Source organism: Mytilus californianus, unplaced genomic scaffold (assembly GCF_021869535.1).
Source record: "Mytilus californianus isolate M0D057914Y unplaced genomic scaffold, xbMytCali1.0.p SCAF_7, whole genome shotgun sequence".
Classification (NCBI taxonomy): domain Eukaryota; kingdom Metazoa; phylum Mollusca; class Bivalvia; order Mytilida; family Mytilidae; genus Mytilus; species Mytilus californianus.
This window is the reverse complement of record NW_026262723.1, coordinates 31,912,221-31,932,402: the sequence shown is the minus strand read 5'-3', so window position 1 is coordinate 31,932,402 and position 20,182 is coordinate 31,912,221. Positions and strand designations below refer to the sequence as shown.

The 20,182-nt window shown below is 31.9% G+C and overlaps 1 protein-coding gene and 1 long non-coding RNA gene across 7 annotated transcripts in view; both read right to left on the bottom strand.

Moving 5' to 3' along the window:
- The window catches only part of LOC127709947 (antiviral innate immune response receptor RIG-I-like), a 186,690-nt gene that overhangs the window by 146,102 nt on the left and 20,406 nt on the right, over nt 1-20,182 (bottom strand). Inside the window, exon 14 of one of the 6 annotated variants that reach the window (XR_007985868.1) lies at nt 18,777-19,535. The exons of 4 other annotated variants lie outside the window; for them this stretch is intronic. Coding sequence is in view for 1 of the 2 variants with exons in the window: in XM_052215647.1 (XP_052071607.1) it covers nt 18,937-19,535 (599 nt within the window). In the remaining variant the exon portion in view is untranslated. Of the gene's footprint in view, nt 1-16,498; nt 19,536-20,182 lie in introns of those variants that run through there. One more of the 6 variants, XM_052215647.1, reaches the window with a different exon arrangement.
- On the bottom strand, nt 1,369-5,536 carry LOC127709949 (uncharacterized). The gene is made up of 3 exons (XR_007985870.1): nt 5,329-5,536; nt 4,083-4,211; nt 1,369-1,523 (listed from the first exon to the last, which is right to left on the bottom strand). It is a non-coding gene; the product is annotated as an uncharacterized LOC127709949 (long non-coding RNA).

Below are 20,182 nucleotides of genomic sequence, written 5' to 3'. Positions count from 1 at the left end.
TAATTTAGAAAGGAGGGAAGTATAATGTTAAATTGATAAGTAAATTTCAGTACATTTATCATGTTTTTTTAGACAATTTGCCTCTGTTATTTTGGCGGCACAAAATATTCCTGAAAATTAGTCAAGTTATTTTTTGTTATTTGAATAAGCTTTAGAATTTGTAATAACTAGCACAATGGCAGATTTTTAATTTTATTTGCTGGTGTATTTTTAATAGCAGAGTTTATATCAGAAATTCTATGGTGTAGTTCAGACGTCAATTAGCCTTAACTGACTTAAATTTTCATAAATTATATCTTGTAAAATTGTACTGAAATAAATTATTCATATATTACCATACGTGCTGTCCATTGAACAGAGTGCGTCATAGATCTCAGAACAATACACTATCTTAAGTAGAACTCTGTCTTCTTGGCTCAGATTTGCTATCAAACATCTCCTACTCCCGTCAACTAACAGAACAAATTTAGAGAGAAAGATTTATAATGTTTCCTATGAACATAAGACATATGAGGTATACAAAGAGGATACAACAAACCATATCAAAAGTCATCTGCATGTGAAAGTTGATATATAGTCTCCGACAATAGATAATTGTTTATAAAGTATGACAAGCTTTAACTTTGCCCGGCCATGATTACATGTACACTACAAATACGTTCAGAACCAAATCTACATACACCAGGATTTCTAAGAACAAAAATAAAATTACAAATAAAATCCTATTATAGTAAATGATGCCGTAGTAAAGAATTCTGTCTTTCAGTAAAAGCTTACTCAGATCACTTAACATATCGATATATGAAACGTGTCGTCATACATTGTAATATTTATTGACATTATTTCCGAGTTGATTTCACATAAACACCTCATGTGCATGAAAAATGCCAAATGTCATTTGAATAGAATTACAACACACAAACAAATATGTGACTGGTATACTTATATTTTATTATTTAATGCCCATATAAATGGCAATGCAAATATATTCTCTAGATATATACGCAAAGAAATTTGACCACTACATATCAAATTCAGTGTGCATTAGGTCCAACGATACTTTTCGAAATCAAGAGAAAGAAACAATTAAAGTACTTAAATTTTGATAATAAAACTAGCTTTCCAGATTATGTACATGTATATGTAGTGTAAGAATACATTGATATGTTAAACATAACCAGTTCATAGCAATTGTGATTTTGTTATAAGGAATTAGGAATACTCAAATTCAGGTATTTATTTAAACAAACTATTTAAGGCTTTTTGCAACCATTGAAAACTAATACATACTAAAGTATGAACATACAGAACAAAATATAATTTGATCACAGCAGTCTTATTATAAAAGTAAATTACAGGAAAGATTTCGTCCGACTTCTGTATTAACTGCATATCCCTAAAATATTGAAGCCATATTCCCGGGGGGAGGCCACCATTAAGGTTTTGACTGTGTTGAATCAAAGTAGTGGCATGTGCAAAGCATGTTTGTGTTGATTCATACCATGTGCTATTTGCTCCTTTATCTACAATCAAAATATATATTTGAAACAAGATTGATTGATTGATTGATTAAGGTTTAACGCCACATTATGCACTATTTTGCTATTTTGTGGCAGTCAGTTTTTATTGGAGGAGGAAGCCGGTGCTCGGAAAGAACCACCGACTTTCTTTCGGTAGGAAAACGGACAATCCTAGTCAATTAAGATTGGAGTCGAGCTTCAAACAAGAAAGTTAGTGTAAGGTTCGCATAATAAACATGTGTGTAACATATCTGTATAGGACATGATTAGTCAAAATAGAAATAAAATTAGAAGCAAGCTATACATCATTAAGACAACATCACAATAACAGGAAGAAAAACAAATATTGGTCAACATACACTTTTCAACAATAGACAGGTGTCTACACGATATGTCAATCTGTACATCGTACGGTGGTTGTGTGACTATTATGATATTTGAAATTAATATACCTCAGTAGGTTTTTTCTATATAACAAAGAATGAAATATTTGTGCTATTTCATTCCACAGACTATTTGCCAGTCAATAGTTTCAAAGACTATTACCCCGGTCAATAGTTTTATAAACATATTTCAAGTACTTTTTATACTAATTGTTCATTTGACAACAATGACGTCATTGACTATTCTGCTTGGATTTGTGCGCATGGCAACGTTAAACTCTGAAATATCGTAATCGGTATAATCTGTATGTGTCTGTCGTCGTAATTTCAAATTAATATATTACTTACCAGAAGCAATTACAAAAGAAAAAGAAATCTACGTGACATATTTAAGAACTAAAACATAACAAATGTATGGTATTGTTCTGTCGTCGTCTTCATAATCTGGGATTGCTTTGGTGAACGGTAATATATTTTAGCTAGCGTTTATTATATGCACGGGAATGTTTACAGAAGGATTCCTGGTCTTGATTACAGTAAATCAAATATTGACAAATACCACACGGGCAAAAACACAACCTGATAGTTCATCTTGTGCATGTTTATGTGACTATTTGGTTTTTTTCGAAGTGGTGTATGTAGTCTTTTTTTCATAAAGTTATGTCGTTCGGTAAAATAAAACACTTAATGACTGGTTATGAGTGTAATAGCAAGTTTGTTGTCCCTTTGATACTTACTTTTGCCCTCGGCTTCGCCTCGAGCAATAGTTGGTATCTCAGGGACAACAAACTTGCTTTTACCCTCATAACCAGACAATAGGTGTATACTATTAATCTTCTTGAATGTTATTTCGGAATCACACTCGGGTGTACTGAAATCCATTCGATTTTGTTATGTTTATATCTTTTATGGTCTTTGGCTTATCTTTTTTATTTAACAATACAAAAACCGTCTTTTCTTATTTATAAGGCTGGTAAAATTGCCCTTTAGTCCCCTTAAATATATTTTCCTGCAGGTATACATATTATGAAATCATAATAGCAAATACAGAACAAGATATGTTATAAACATACTTTAAAGTTTTTTCAAACATAGTTTCTCACTACTTCAAGAACGTCATTCCTATTATATCTATCCACAAATGCACATCAGTATATAAAAATAAAGTGATGTGGACTGATGGCTTATGAGACGAGCTATCAACCAGCGACCAAATGGCTTAGATTTACCAGAACGTCTATTATTTTATGACTTTTAATCGAAATAAATCACATTGGCAAAGGGAAATGAAAACTTTATATTTCAATAGGTTAAGATGCATTTTAGTCCCATCACTCTGATAATATATTTGGATTAACCTGGGGCCTGTTATCGAAGCGGTTTTAGGATGATAACATCTCCTAAGACCATCTTATGGTGTGCCGTAATTTACGATTTTCCAATGTCATGGACATCAATTTGGATGTCTTAAGATGGACATATTTTATGATACTTAATTTGTATCTCAAACCCTTTTTTTGTACCATTGGTTGCAACATTGGAAATGTTACTGAATAGTAAAGATTTAGCCTTTCACTAGAGCCTGTTGTTTGGCAACTGTACAGTTAGAATTCCTTGTTTTTATTGTATTTATGTGAAAACAAATGCACGATATTTGCCCTTGAACTTAGTCATGTATGAAACTGTGGTCTTTGAATTCAACTCACTCAAAAATCGTTCATTGACAATGTCTACCGTTGTAAATATTTACACTCAAAGTGGTATTTTTTTGTAGAAAACATAGTTATATTTTATGCTTTGTATTTAGTTAAAGTTTAAATGTACAATAACAATATCAGGGTTTTTTTTAAGCCAATATAATACTGTTATTGATAATTTTCATTGCATGATTATATGAATAATACTTTTATATTCACTGGTTAATTGTTATGCATTATTATCTTACTATATAGTAAACTGTTTCATTGTATTTCTGTATACATGATATACTTATACTCCAACACATAGGATAGCAGTTAGGAGATTCGAGGTTTGATAATCCTAAGAGAACTTCGAGATGCATGCTAAGACATGTCCTAGGACAGTCCTAAGTCCATCCTGAATCATGTCCTAAGATATGTCTTATGACAAATCCTAGGACACCTTCGATAAACAGATTCCTGATTCTTAAAATACTCACGACTTGACGTATTACATACAAACTTCATCCTCTCTTTGCAGCTGCGAATGGGTTGTTCACTCGTAGAATAGCATTGATGACCACTTGAAACAGTTGTTTTTGAGTCGAATGTATTACCTGCTGTCATACCTAATTAATATATAAGTGATACAATATCTATGCAATACAACAAAAGGTTAGTGTGGGATATGAGTAATATACCTCCATAAGTAAATGGCGGAAATTTAAAACCACGGAACAAGATGGTTGAAAAAACTATAATTTGACCCTTTTCGACAAAAATCTTAAAATATAGTTAAATCTAAATACTACAAATTGCCTTTTAAATTCCAACTTAAGTGTTGTTATTGAGACAACTTTGTATTAATACTATGATATGTGAGTAGATTCTCCAAAACACTGTTACTGAACAATGCAATTTTTATCAACCTAGATCCCCTCTCATCACATTTCAGAGTCATTGGCAGATATTGTTCGTATGTCATAGTCTGTACCTATAATCATTGTGTAAGACTGTGTTTTGTCGGGAAGTTAATGACACTTTTTGTTGAATGTTTTTATTAGGGTTTTCTTCCTTAAATCTGCGTTAATACTACGGTCAATACAGATATTTGTGTAAGCATTTATAATTGCGATGGCGAAAACATGCGCTAAATGCGAGATAAATCATTTTGATTTTAAGAAATGATGCAAACAAAATCCAAAATGCGAGTTTTTATTTTTGCGACACCTTTCCAGTCGAAATTTTCGTAATAATAGAACATTGCGAACATTAATGATTTAGAAATATAGTATTAGTTTGCGCACATATAATTTCATTTACATAATTACAAGTTTGCGGGGTTTTTCGAACTTCAAGAATACCACGAAAGTCGACGAGTTGACCTGTATTGATCATGCCTAAACGTCTTGTGAGTATAACATTACATTTCAAAAAACTAAAGTCATCTGTTCATACGGAGACAGAGATGAGCTGTTTCTTAATTCGACGTAAGTTTGTCTTTGCTAAGTATTTCAGTAGGAAATTGTCTCGGTCACACTATCTGTATCCTTCTTCAAATCAATGCCGCACAGTATTGACAGATGAAATCTCGCAGATACACTACCAGTATAAATAGGTCTAATATTTCAACAGAAACAAAATAAAGATGTTAGACTATTGGAGAGCTGTGCAAAATTATATCTGACTACTTTAAATGTGTGTTCAGAAATAATAGACAACTTATTTCAACTAATTACAACATACTATCATGTAATCTAAACAGAGGCAAGCCGCTTCCAGATGTGCAAAATATATCTGTTCCTTTACACGATCCAATACAAGTTGTTGTATTCTGCCATGATACCTTAACTGATTGGTTTAAACATTGACAGATGTTACTCTGGAATGGTCAATTTAAAAAAATATAAGTGTCTCAATTGACTTCCATGTGGAATGAATTCATTAGCAATACTATTTTTATTATCATAGAAATGATCTATTCTAAAATGTCCTAATTTTATTATTTTCAGTTTTGGATTGATGTAAATAAAAAGGTTTGCATTTTCTGAATTAGTTTGTCTTTTGAAGTATATTGTTTCTTTTTATATATGCACATTTTAAATCGAAAATCCAAAATACAAGAAAGAATAAAACGACGTTGAAGATCATAGATCATGTGAAAACGTAGTTATAAATTTTTTCTTACATTAATCATAATAGCCTAGGTTGCTGTTATCCATTAAAAAAAACAACTATGGTGTATTCAAGATTGTGACAACAAGCTTTCAATATTTAGCTTATTATACACTTTTATAAATCATATACTCACAACATAAATGAAATATTGGAATATAGGTCGATTTGTGCAAACAAGCAGACAGTCAAAAATATTTTTCACATTGTACGGATACTTGCTCTTACGAAACCATCTTTGCAAGGTATTTTGAATGTCCAATATACCTGGTGAGTTTATTGTTTTAGGCACACAACCTACAACAATAATTTGAGAACTTAAGTACTGAATGTTATTTTACCTTAGGCCCCGCCAAATTATTACCTCGTTCTTCGGATTCCCCGCGTGTTGTGAAAGGTCGAACAGAAAAAAGTACTTTTTAAAAACCCGCGTCCAGTACGGAGCCGCGCGCGTACGTCTTTAAATTTATAAAACAGTTGTGCGTTTGAAAGTAAGTTCATACAGACAAGGAAATTGACATCAAAAAACGATCTAGATCTAACATTTACAACGCTGTTTGTTACAATATTATTGCCAAATTTAGGATGATATACATTCTTAACGTAAGACATGTGTGAAATATTTGTAGTTACAGTGGTAACGCATGCAAACACAGCAGAAGTATATGATTTGGACAATTCTTTTACCGGTGTGTTGGTAGTGCAGCTTTGCTCCGTCACAAACGTTCATAACGTTATGATCAAACTATAATTATGACCCAGAAAGTATGACAGCAGTTTTTAGACCAGACTTTTTTCATCTGTGTTATAATGAAAAAAATCCCTTGAAATTTTTTAATCTTTTATTTATATTTGCAAGCTATATATAGTATAATTACAAAGCTATATTAAAATAAAATTGAGAATGGAAATGGGGAATGTGGCAAAGAGACGACAACTCTACCAAAGAGCAGAAAACAGCCCAAGGCCACTATGGGTCTTCAACACAGCGAGAAAATCTCGCAACTTTAGACGGGCTTCAGCTGGCCCTAAACAATAATGTTTACTAGTTAAAAGCATGGAATTTGGCAAGAAAGTTTATGTGATAAACTAGTTCACAGTATTACCTTCAACACAGAGAATTATCCACATGCATATTTATAAATTTGATTGTCATTTAATTCTACAGCAATGTAATGACTAAGTGGAATGTATTAAAATGTATTGACATGTTCCTTTTGTTTAGTTAGCATATTGGATCTGACGGGATCATTTGAATGGTATAAATTGGAGCGGTTTTTGGATGACAGTCCTTTACTTATTTTCAGCTTGTTGTATATGGGATATTTATGGTTGTATATACAAGCTTTATACATGCATTTATGCTTTGATTATTGTTATTTGAAACAGCGTACAATGCATCGATTACAACTTACATTAAACTTGGACGTGTGTCTGTTCAAAGCTGTTGCACTTTTTCATGTTCAGTAGGATCATATTTATTTGATCGGACTACAAGAAGTTGCAAGTTTTGCTACAAGTTAACCATTTTATAATTGGAAATGTTGAGACAAGATTAAACTGGGTGTCAGAGAACAAATTGAGAAGCAAAGTATGTTAATATAAGAACTAGGATATGAGATATATAAAATATCAACCACCGAAACGATGTAAATTTCTAATCGCTCGCTCGCTTAAAATTCTTTTCAGAGATTTGTTTTTTTTTTAAATATTTCAAAAATAATAGCGCTCGCAAGTAAAAAATTGTTTCGCCTGCCAAAAATCTAATTTTGGAAAAAAAACATATAAAAAATTCGCTCTCTCGCTACCCTTTTTCAAAGGAAAGAGTCCGAAGAACTAGCAATTAATTTGGTGTGGCCTTAGGTTTATATTCCATCATTTTTTTGTTGTAGTTAATTTTCAAATTTCTCTGCCTCTGTGCGTTCGTTATCAAAGTTACTTAAAAAGGAGATCAAAAAACGATTTCTTTCTGACTGCTCAGGGAATCAAGTAGATATATATATATATCTAGGTTCGTTAACTCGTGGACTGTCAGTATTTATCAAGCCAGCGGGTCAAGATATTTTAGACTCTTAAAATCCAGTGTAAATCTTGATGGGTTATAAGTTGTATAAAACTGTAAATTTTATGATGTTTATCCCGCAAACAAATATAGTTGCGTTTCCCTAAGTCAAAACTGTCTACGCAAAATTGGTTAGTTTCATTTGATTAACATTTATCAGTTATCTAGCAGAAACTGAAACATACTTATTTGTTCATCGAATAAAAAAGTACTATTATATCATATGACAATTCCAGGACTATCTATAACACACAAAAACAAAAACACGTACATGTGTAGACATTTCAAAAACAAACAGAGAAAACTGATAAACTAGTAAATATGAAAATCAATTCAACACAATGAATTAAACTATTTTCTGTAAGGTCTACTGTTTCTATTCAATAATTCTTTGAAGATTCTTTGAAGATTGGATTTGGCTTTCTATTTTAGGAACGCACATGTTTTGGTTCCTTCTCTTCTTAGCTTTCAATTGTTTTGCTTCTCACGTTCTTGGTTATTGACAATCCAGAAAAGCGCTTTAGACGCATATGATTTATAATGTGTTATTTTCATTTTCAAAGCAATTTTCCGTTGTTTGCATTGTTTCGTAAACACTTATTGTGCTCTTTTTCATAATAGTAATACATGTCAAAGAAGTAGAAGAAAGAATGTCAGTGGACAATAAACAAATGAATGCACATGATAGATAACAATAATAAATATTGATGAAGGCCAAACGGTGACATATAGCTGCCAACTGCTACGACATTTTGTCTCTGCGGAAATGTTGTCTCATTGGCAATGATAGCATATCTTATGTTTATACAGAAGTGAGAAAGCTCTTGAAATTCTTACTCCCGCTCAAACATAAAGCAATGGCAAAGTCTATGATTTGCTGATTTGCATGAGAAATCCCAACTATAATTTTGATAAAAATAATTAAATTTCTAATAAAGGGGAAGATGAATTGATTACCCCAAGATAAAGCATATACAGCGTTACCAGAGTCCTGTTTAAGAACTGTTACGGATAAAAAAATGACAGGAAAACGAACAAACAAACAAATGGACAAGCGGACAAACGCACGGTCCATCGGACAATCACACAATTCAAATAAAAAGTTATAACCATATTCCATAATCATAAATCAGAACCACCAATATGTAAGCCATTCATTCAAAACACCGTACCTTACCTATAAAAGATCCCCAGTCTGACAGTAATACAGTTGTTTGTATCCAGGCTGCATGTTCTTTTTGTAGTGAATTCTTCTTGACAACTATTCTATCAGTTACATCGTTTAATGTTAAAAGTTGGCATGCTTTGTTTGCTTCTTGCCAGTTGGATAATGCATGAACTTGAAAAGGAATATACATTGAAATTTTAGAAACTATCTTATATCACAATTTGTTATATTACAATTGTTAATTATGTGGGTTAAAATTAGTCAAAAAGAAGTGATTATATTTACTCTGAAAACAAGTCTAAAAATTACACGGATCATGTTTTTATCCTTTCGAAATTGCAATTCGTCAATTTAAAGAAATATCAAAAGTTGTATTGACACTATGACGATACTTTTAAAATATACTAGATTTTAATAAACGTAATGTAAATTAAAAAATTATGAAGTCAAGGATTTCCATAACACAAATTACTTAAACACTTACTATTTTTTTTTCAAAGATACTGTACAATGATTTGGTTTAGAAGTTTGGCTGTAACTTACAAACAAGATATAACATTGTAGTTTTTAAGGTTGTAGAGACCGTTAAATTAGACACGATCCCAAAAAGCAAAAAGCAAAAAGCAAAAATCATGTTTTTACACTGATCGCGTTTATGGCGTTTTAACGCATAATCCATTGGATGTGTAAATATTGATCTTTTATCTTGGATACATGATTTTTTTATTAGTTTTTATAAGCTTTAAATTCGATTTCAGTAACTGATACTCTCGGTACTTTGTGTTTTAAGACTTTTTATTTGTTTTTGGAGTTTTTTTGTGCTTTGTGTCGATATGATGAGTCAAGCTTTTTCGACTGATGTTTATAGTAAGTCAGGAGCCTGTGATTCAGTGGTTTGCTTCTCGTTCATTGTTTTCTACATTACTCAAGTGGTTAGTTTTCTCGTTTTACACTTGTCATATCGGGGTCTTTTATAGATTGTTATGTGGTATGGGTTTTGTTCATTGTTTAAGGTTGTATAGTAACCTATCTAAAAATACTACCATCGCTAACATTTTTAACAATAAAAATCGTGGTTACCCTTCTATCGATAAGTGTCATGCCAAAAAATGACTTACATGTCCCCGTCTTTCCACCAACAATACGATAAGGTCCACGTTTAATGGTAGCACATTTTCTTTAAATTTTGAAACTGATATAACTTGAAAAACAAACAGTATAATTTATTTACTCACATGAAACAAACCGGGATGCGGTATTCAGTACGTAGGTGAAACTGGACGATATTTATCTAAACGCACTCAAGAACATCTGTATCGTTTTAAAAGACCCAATAAATTCAAAAGTATCATTTATCAACACCTTAAGAAGCACAATCATCCTATTAAATATTTAGCAGTTCAACCTTTAGAAGTAGTAAATAAGCAGCCTGGTGAATCTCATTCAAAGTTTGTACGATCGCGGAAAATAATTGAATTAAATTGGATTAAAAAATTACAGACAGTCTACCCTCTCGGTCTTAATGATAATATCATGGGAATTGGTAATATATCAAGAACCGATTCTATTAACATTTTGGATATAGTTTCTAAAACTGTTCGTAAAAACCGTTCTCATGGTCGTAGACAAAATCGCAATCAAAGAAAATTTCGGACCAATCATACCAATATTTCGGACCTAATTTCTATTTCAAAAAACAACGGCAGACATTATCTGCTAACAAAGCTCTGTTCATTACCGGTTAATAAGTTAAATAAAATTTTAGAGGATTGCAACACAATTTCATATAGCAGTCCTAAGTATGAAATCGTTCAAATTATAATGGCATATTGTTATTCTAAACTGTTTCCCAAAATTGATCGCCCTGAAGATCATAAAAAACAGTTTATTAAAATAAAGTATGTCAATAAAGGTTTTGATTTTGTAAATATTGCCGGTATTTTTAACGTCCATTCTGTTAAAGAACAAATTCCGGGATATTTTGATAATACTGAGCTCCCTCTTATTTGTTATATTTACAAGAAATCTACCCGGAAATTTGTGTTTAATTATAGCCAATTGTGTAAAGATGTTAATATCAGTGAAAATACACCTACTTCATGTAATTGCAGTAATTCCGAATACATTTATGGACCCATTTCCCATGTTATAACAGGAGATCTTAACATCGTTCAAGACCGAGAGTTAAAATCATTCCTCAGTAAAGGACCTAAATATCGTCCCCCGTCAATTATTAATTGGAATGAGTGTCGTAATATCATCCACGACTCACTCCATACTTACTGTTTGAAATGGATAAAACGGGAAAAAGCTGACAAAAAATCTTTGGACTCTTTTTTAAATCAGTAATGAACACAGTTGATATACGTATTCAACATTTTAAAGAACATTTTACTCTTAACAATAACCACAATAAACCTATTTCTCGTATCAAACATAAACTAAAAGAACTAGCCAAGGAATTTGTTTTTGTCCCGGCCGATAAAGCTGCTAATAATATTATTATTGTTTGACGTAAATTTTACATTGAGGTTCTGAAAAAAGAAATCACCAATTCACCAACATTCCAACTGACTCCATTTTCAGAAAACGACATCTGTAACAAACATAAACTTTTAGCTACCGCTTTACAAGCAGAACCAAATACAATGAAAGTCCCAACTATGTATTGGCTTCCGAAGCTACACAAAACACCTTACAAATATAGATTCATTTCGTCTTCAAGCCATTGTTCCACTACTAAATTGTCTATTCTTCTTACCAGCACACTTGGTACAATCAAAAACCTGATAATAAATTGTTCAAATAAGGCCTTCGAAAATAGTGGAATTAATTACTTTTGGAGTGTCAAGAACTCGTTGGAAGTACTTGATAAATTGCATGCATATATTGGTGATTTTGAATCTGTTCAAAGTTTTGATTTTTCTACCCTATATACCACATTGCCTCACATTCTCATTAAGAAAAAATTCACACACCTAATTAAATGGGCATTTAAAAAGTCAGAATGTGAATATATATGTTCAAACTCTTTTAGGTCATTTTTTAGTAGCAATAATCAAAAAAACTATGTCAATTGGACATGCTTTGATACTATATATGCCCTTGAATTTTTACTAGATAACATTTTTGTTCGCTTTGGAGATTCCGTATATCGTCAGGTTATCGGAATTCCAATGGGGACTAACTGTGCACCACTTATTGCGGACCTTTTTTTGTATTGCTATGAGTTACAATTTATGACAAAAATCAGTAAAGAACCATCGAAACAACATCTGATACACAAATTTAATAATACTTTTAGATATTTGGATGATATTTTGGCTCTCAATAATGACGACTTCAGTATGTATACTAAAGAAATTTATCCTGTTGAACTTACTTTAAATAAAGCTAATACTAACAATGACCACTGCCCTTTCCTCGATCTTGATATCTATATCATTAACGGAAAGCTTAATACTAAAATATATGATAAAAGAGATGATTTTTCATTTCCTATCGTTAATTATCCATTTTTAGATGGTGACGTTCCCTTGTCACCATCTTACGGTGTTTATATATCTCAACTTGTACGATTCGCTCGTGTATGTAACAATGTTTTAGATTTTAACGAGAGAAATTTATGTATTACTGAAAAATTATTACACCAGGGTTTTCGATATCACAAACTAGTCAAAACATTTACTAAATTTTATCATCGGTATAAGGACATCATTCGTAAATATAGCTCAACATGCAGACTTCTTATACGTTCAGGTATTTCACATCCAATTTTTTATGGAAATATTCTTTATAAAGCACAAAAATGTCAGTATTCACCTCTGAAACTAACAAAACCTTTAAATAAACTTATTAAGAAGGGATATAGTTACGATACTGTTGTCAGGTCATTAAAGATTTCATATTTTGGCGTTAATATTGATTCACTTATAGGGTCTTTGCATCGGCACTAAACACATTTATTTAAAAACCAGTTGTTGGCATGACACGGGTTATGTTCTTCTCATATATGTTATGATGGTATGATACTAAACCCCTAACGGGAAGGATTGTGCCTGATATTCATATGATGAAGACATAATCTTTCAATCAGTTTAATTGAAGTCTGGAGCTGGCATGTCAGTTAACTGCTAGTAGTCTGTTGTTATTTATGTATTATTGTCATTTTGTTTATTTTCTTTGGTTACATCTTCTGACATCAGAGTCGGACTTCTCTTGAACTGAATTTTAATGTGCGTATTGTTATGCGTTTACTTTTCTACATTGGCTAGAGGTATAGGGGGAGGGTTGAGATCTCATAAACATGTTTAACCCCGCCGCATTTTTGCGCCTGTCCCAGGTCAGGAGCCTCTAGCCTTTGTTAGTCTTGTATTATTTTTAATTTTAGTTTCTTGTGTACAATTTGGAGTTTAGTATGGCGTTCATTATCACTGAACTAGTATATATATTTGTTTAGGGGCCAGCTGAAGGACGCCTCCGGGTGCGGGAATTTCTCGCTGCATTGAAGACCTGTTGGTGGCCTTCTGCTGTTGTCTGTTCTGTGGTCGGGTTGTTGTCTCTTTGACACATTCCCCATTTCCATTCTCAATTTTATAGATGCTTATTGTTACGTCATTTGGTCTCTGCTGAATGCAACAGTTTACGCATAATGTACACCTACATTTAATAAATATAGATTGTATCAAATCCCCGTTGAGGACTATATTGATCAACTCAAAATATTTAAATTTCTAAGCTCTGTAAAATGATAGGTCTAATGAGCATTTAATCATTTTATAAAATGAAAATTTGAATTTCCAGATTTCGTAGGGTTAATCGAATGTACCAAATTGGTAAAAACAGATCAAGATTCAAACGGAATCGCAATTGATGGAATTGATCTAGACTCTTGACTCTTATCACAGGGAAAACTAAAATTGTAGAAACACAGAAAATTATCACTCACGGAAGAAATTACAAATGAATTTAATTATTTCAACTGATTATAGTTTATATCCGATAAGTGTAATATCCTGAAGTCAATAACTTTAATATAAATGAAAGGATGCTCTCCATTGTTAAATTTCCTGAATATTAAAGCATACTTCGTCCTAATTAGATTTCTGGTGTCGAGAACATTCATAATACTTCCAGAGAACATTAAACATAATCGGCAACACAAATAACGAATCACATCTTTCCAAAAAGCAGTTAAACAATTTCTTGCACAACTGTATAATTGAAACACAACCATGAAATTAATCCTTACAGACAAAGTTTTGTTTTAATAACGACCAAGGAATTTCACCAAACACGACTAAAACCAAAAGTCGGAGATTATACGCAATTTCAAATTGGTCATTTGATATAGATGAAGATGATGATGTTTGCTGTTAAAAGACCAGTGGTAATGAAAGCAGTGCGTTTCTTTTTGTTCTTGAGTTTACAAATTATTTGACAATTTACAATATTGTTCTGGTGAATTATATCTTAAAGCATATACCTAATCAAAATAGATAATTATATTTCTTCGAATGAGATAGATTTGAAGCCAATGTTGAAGTTTTTATTTAATGAAAAAGTTGCTTTAAAGGTAATGCTACGCTTAACTCTTTTTTTTTATACTCATTGTTGCCAATTCCTTTAAAAACACGAATTTCTTTATATACGCAATTGTAGTGCGTAGGGTTATGCTAATTCATGCTAGGATGTTATCCCGTATAAAGGTGATTATTGCTGAGGATAATTGCCATCACAGAGTGAATATAGCCATTGAAAAACAAATTTCATAGAAAGTTTCGATCTCTTGAGAGATTCAACTCAATATAAATATTGCCTTTACTACCTTGATATTGCTTATGTAAGTGGTTAAACCAAATAACTTATATTGCTTAAGTGTTGTGTCAGGTACTGTGCCTTGACTATCCAGTGTTATTTTGGTATAAAGTGTACATAATACCTTTGCTGATTTATAAACACTCCTCGAAGAAACCAAGCTTATAATTTTGAATGGAAGAAGCGCTTTTGATCTACAGAAAATTTACCAGAGGCACATGAATCAAAACAGTTTAAAACCACATCAACTGCGAAGTAGCATTAAAATAAACAAAAAAGGTTTTCCCAATCTTTGGAATGCATATATTAATATTAATTAAAGTAAATGTAAGAATGTCTGTTTATGCATCTATATAAAAGGAGATGTGGTATGGATGTCAATAAGACAACTTTCCACCAAGGTTCAAATGAAGTGGATTTAATCAATTATGGAAAACCGTATGGCCTTCGACAATGAGAAAAACCCATCCATATTGTCGGCTATAAAAGGCCCAACATGAAAAATTGTAAACAATTCAAACGAGAAAACTAACGGCCTTATTAATAACAAAATAATTTACGAAAAACATATGTGACCAACATGAACCAACGACAACTACTAAACTACAGGCTTCTGACTTGGGACAGGCACATACATAGTAATTTGTCATACTATAGTTTTTAATTTCTTTTGAAATTTTTTTCTACCAATACTTTAGGGGACAGTTGAAGCCCACCTCCGGGTGTGATATTTTTCGCTGCGTTGAATACCCATTGGTGGCCTTGGGCTGTTTATTGCTCTTTAGTCAGGTTGTTGCCTCTTTGACACATTCCCCATTTCCATTCTCAATTCTATTTGTTTTTCATTATAGAACCAAGTTCCCATCCGCTGAAACTAAGCTTTTCCTGGAATTTGGTTTTGCGTGTATTTCTCAACCTTCAGACCTTTGACTTGTCTTCTTTGCGATTTAGTTTGACACCTGTCTACTTTTGAAGACTGTTTGTTTTCCATTCTTTGGATGTGTTTGGGCTTTTGATTTTGCCATTTTATAAGGGACTTTCCGTTTGGATTTTCCTTGAAGTTCGGTATTTTTGTTATTTTACTTTTGACCTCTAGAAGTCTTTTGGTGTTTTTTTGTGTATTTGCGTACATTTAGTTGTCTCATTGACGTAATCCCCAAATCTACTTTTATTCTTATTTCGGGATTTAGAGCATCAATGCAAAACAATACATTGTTTCAATCTTAAATATAACAATCCGGTTTATTTCATGGATTATCCTCTCTTTGCGCATTGCGTTTATACATGGTTGTGTGTAAGGAACATACATGTTTAAGGTCTTGCCAATTAACATTAAGCAAACAACTATCATTCAATCATTGTTAAGGTAGTGTCAAACTCTTATTAATTTTACAAAATGTCTTTAATAGGTCAGCTTAATATTCACGATACATTTTTTTACTAAACTAATGTAAATATAAGGAGATTGTATATCCAAATTTAATTTCAAATATATGTTTTCCAGCCAAAATTCATACTTGGATCAATGAAATAATGATGATTTTTACAACAATGAATACGATATGTTATGCGAACAATTATTTTTCAAATTTCTTTATATCTTTGCCCATTTTTGTCAACTTTAATTTGAATTAGAATTATTATCACCAACAATACTTAGTATTTAGTTCGAAACTCTGATTGATAAAACCATATTTGAAAACACTTTAATTAACTATCAATCTTTCATTACATAACTACATAATACTGTACATTGATTAAACAGGAAACATTTACCTTCTCCATACACATTTTTCTGTATAATTCCATTACAAAGTACAAGCAAAACTAATCCAAAGCAATCCATACTATTCATTTGATCGAATGAATGTAATTTCTATAAGGAAATGACTAACATTTCAAAAATGAATAAAACTAACATTAATATGATGATTTATTTAAATTAAAATTGCATGAGTTTCATACAGTATACGAAAAATCCAATAGATTCCTGGATATTTAAAGCTCGCTCAACTTGTCCAAAGAAACATGAGTCGAGTTTACAGAGATCAGTGTTACGCATTTTAAACTCACATTGTCCAAAGGCCCAGCGTGAACTATCACTTGGCGTCCGTCGTCTGTCGTCGTCCGTTAATCTTAAAAAAATGTTATCATCTGACTGGGCCAAATAGAAACAAATTTGGCCACACTCATCATTCGGGTATCGTTTAAAACATAAACGGTGAACTAGATTCATATCAAGTCCGGCGGAGCTAAAACAGAACAAAAGTGCAAAATGCAAGTATTGCCTATTATCTTGTAAACCGTTATAGATAAAGAAACATCTTACAGAGGCAGAAATGTTCAGAATGATGAGATTTGCATACACTGTATTTGGACCAGACGATAACTTATAATTATTGTGCTTAATGGACGATTTTAACTAAATTAATTTGTGTTTACTTATTATTTTGAAACAACAAAAGATAGAGATAAAAGGAGTAGGCCCGGTAAGACCTCTTTTTGGCCCCAAAATATAGCAGTTTTACAAAATTGTTAAAATGTAAACTTTTAGTTATTTATTGGAAAGAAGAATGCGTCTGCTACGTAAATATGGGCTGTTTTTGAAAATACAATGCCCATATATCGGGAACTAGCATCATTAATTCGTGCAAAGTTACTGAAATCTTCACAATTTTAACATTTTAGTTAAATTTTAGACGGTTTTCGTCTTAAATGAAAGTGGCCGCATTTGTGTTCATTCTTAATATTGAAATGTAAGTTGTATTTGATGATAATACATAACATATATAAAGGTTGAGGATGAACACGGATGCGGCCATTTTCATTTTTGACAAAAACCATCTGAAAAGTGACATTTTTTGGCATATTTGATAGATTTTTCATATTTAAGCTAGAATCGGAGCGTTTTTAATGACTTAATCAGTTAAAATCTTTCACATGAACTAATTGAATCAACTGAAATAGACACTTAAGTGTTTAAAAAGTGTCAAAAATCTTTCGTCAGATGAACCTGAAATTTGAGGCCAAAATCGGCCCTTACCGGACCTACTCCTTTAGATATCGACAGTATTCAGGTAGACAATATCTATGAATAAGCTAACAATGCTGAAATTATTTATTAATTATTTATCGCCCTTAAATTACGATTTATACCAGTTTTGTGTTTCTGTCAATTATCATAAAAACTATAATAGATAGCAAAACTATAATATTAAAAATCATCAGCAAGACAAGATTTACTAATAGGTTTTTTTCAGTGCTGAACTCGTCAGTCGACTCCTTTTAAGAGTTATTGCCATTACTCTTTTTTTCGATTTTGCCTATTGCTTTGAAAACTCCCTAAATATAGAGAAACTTTGAATAGAAAGACTTGATGTGTTAATACGACCTCACATCTAAAATCATCAGTCAACTACTTCCAGGAAGTAATGCCTATGAATGAGGAATTTTACCAGTATTGTGCATTTTGGGCAAACACTATTAATAGTAGCTCAAGAGAACTTTCAAGCAGCAATTCATGAATAATATTCTAGTCTTTAATGTATGATAGTGTCCATTGTTAAAGATGGCCATCAATCCATGGCCATGTGAGCGTTACCGGCTCTCTAGAGCCTCTAGTTTAAATAGTTTTCCTTGAATTCAATGAACAGTAAATATGAAACTGACAACAAATCGTTATTTCAAAACGATCTAAAATATTTCATGGTCATTTAACATTAAATACATATTGCATCTGTCATGACTGTAATTCTAAGATTTCCAAAATAACTATAATACATTGAAATGATTCTGATAACTATATTATCCTGGAAATAAAAAGAAAATACATTTGTGTCAAAAATCGTTTTTCCACTCATACATGTCATACATGAAGTGTAATAGATTCCTGGAAATTTTGTAGTGTCACATAGGGAGAAATGACTACGTTATCACTAGGCTAATTAACATTTGATATATAAAAACATCCACCTGTCTAGACTTTTACAATCATTTACAAAAAAAAGTGTATGTTCTTATGTATTATAGTTCAAAACGTTTTATTTCTATGATCAAAAACCAATATAGTCCACGAGAATACGTCAAATTCAATTAGGATATCCGCTACGAATTATTTTTGAAGTGATTTTCATCATTGTGACAAGTAACGTTGAACTTCTTCATCTGAGACTTCGTCAATGCGATAAGGGAATTCAGGCCATTTCTTAAATTTTACCAAATCTTTTGAATATTTATCAAAGAAATTGACCTTATCTTTTGATATTGCTAAAAAGTCACATTGCTGATACACAAGTATTACTCCCCAACTGTGACCACAAATATTTCCAAATACTCTTTCCGTTTTCTTTATTGTGTCAAATTTTGTTATCTTTTTAAGAGGTTCGCGTCTTATTCTTGTCAAAATTGTCTTGTCATATACTATAAAGATTTTCCTTTTTATATGTCTGATGAATTGACCATCAGTTACTGGTTTTCCGCAGAACTTGCAGTTAACTGTAAAAGCTCCTATGGTTTTACTGTCCGCTTGACGCTGTTGGAGTAGTCGTCCCTGAACTTCGGACGCATATATCCCTCGTTCTGCTATTGCAATATGTGCAGTAAGGTCAAGGTCGATCACTTGTTCAATTGCATTTTTCATGTAGTATTGCCTTAATATATTTTTTGTTTCCCTTTCAAAATCTTCTGAAGACGCCAGTATTACCTCCCTTCCTCCTTTGTCTCTAATTCGTCCTAGAAATAGAATAACAAAGAAATGTATTATGTATTATACATATTATGATATACATCAACAAGACATATGAAACAATAAAGATTACTTTCGATCATTTCTATATTTTCAATCATGATTTCAAAACATCACTAAGTAAAGCCTCCAAACATCATACGCTACTGATAAGTGCTGCTATTTTAATATCAATTAGAATACAACTTGCAACTTACATTACCCTTTTTTGATTTATTATTGCTGACATATATGATATAGCGTACGAGGAACTAGCCTTTGATAAGTGTTCGAGAGAGGCGAACGATACCAAAGGGACATACAAAAGTTTTACCTGGACTTCGAGAAAAATGTTCAAAATAATTTTGATACTAAGATGCAAAAAAATGTTTCTTTTTACCAAAATCTACCGTTGATGTTTAAGAAGTATTGCACTAAAAATAATAATAACACGTAATTTTCGGTTGGAGTGTTTTCGAAGAGCTTTCTTTAAACATCTTCATGAGCAACTGTCAAACCAAGATGTTTGATATACAAGAATGTATGAATACATTAACATACACGAATCTATCTGACCAAAATTGACCTTTACAGAATAACGCACTCGATTTAAGGTCACCGTAAAAACAATTTGTAAATTAAATCAACAGAAAAA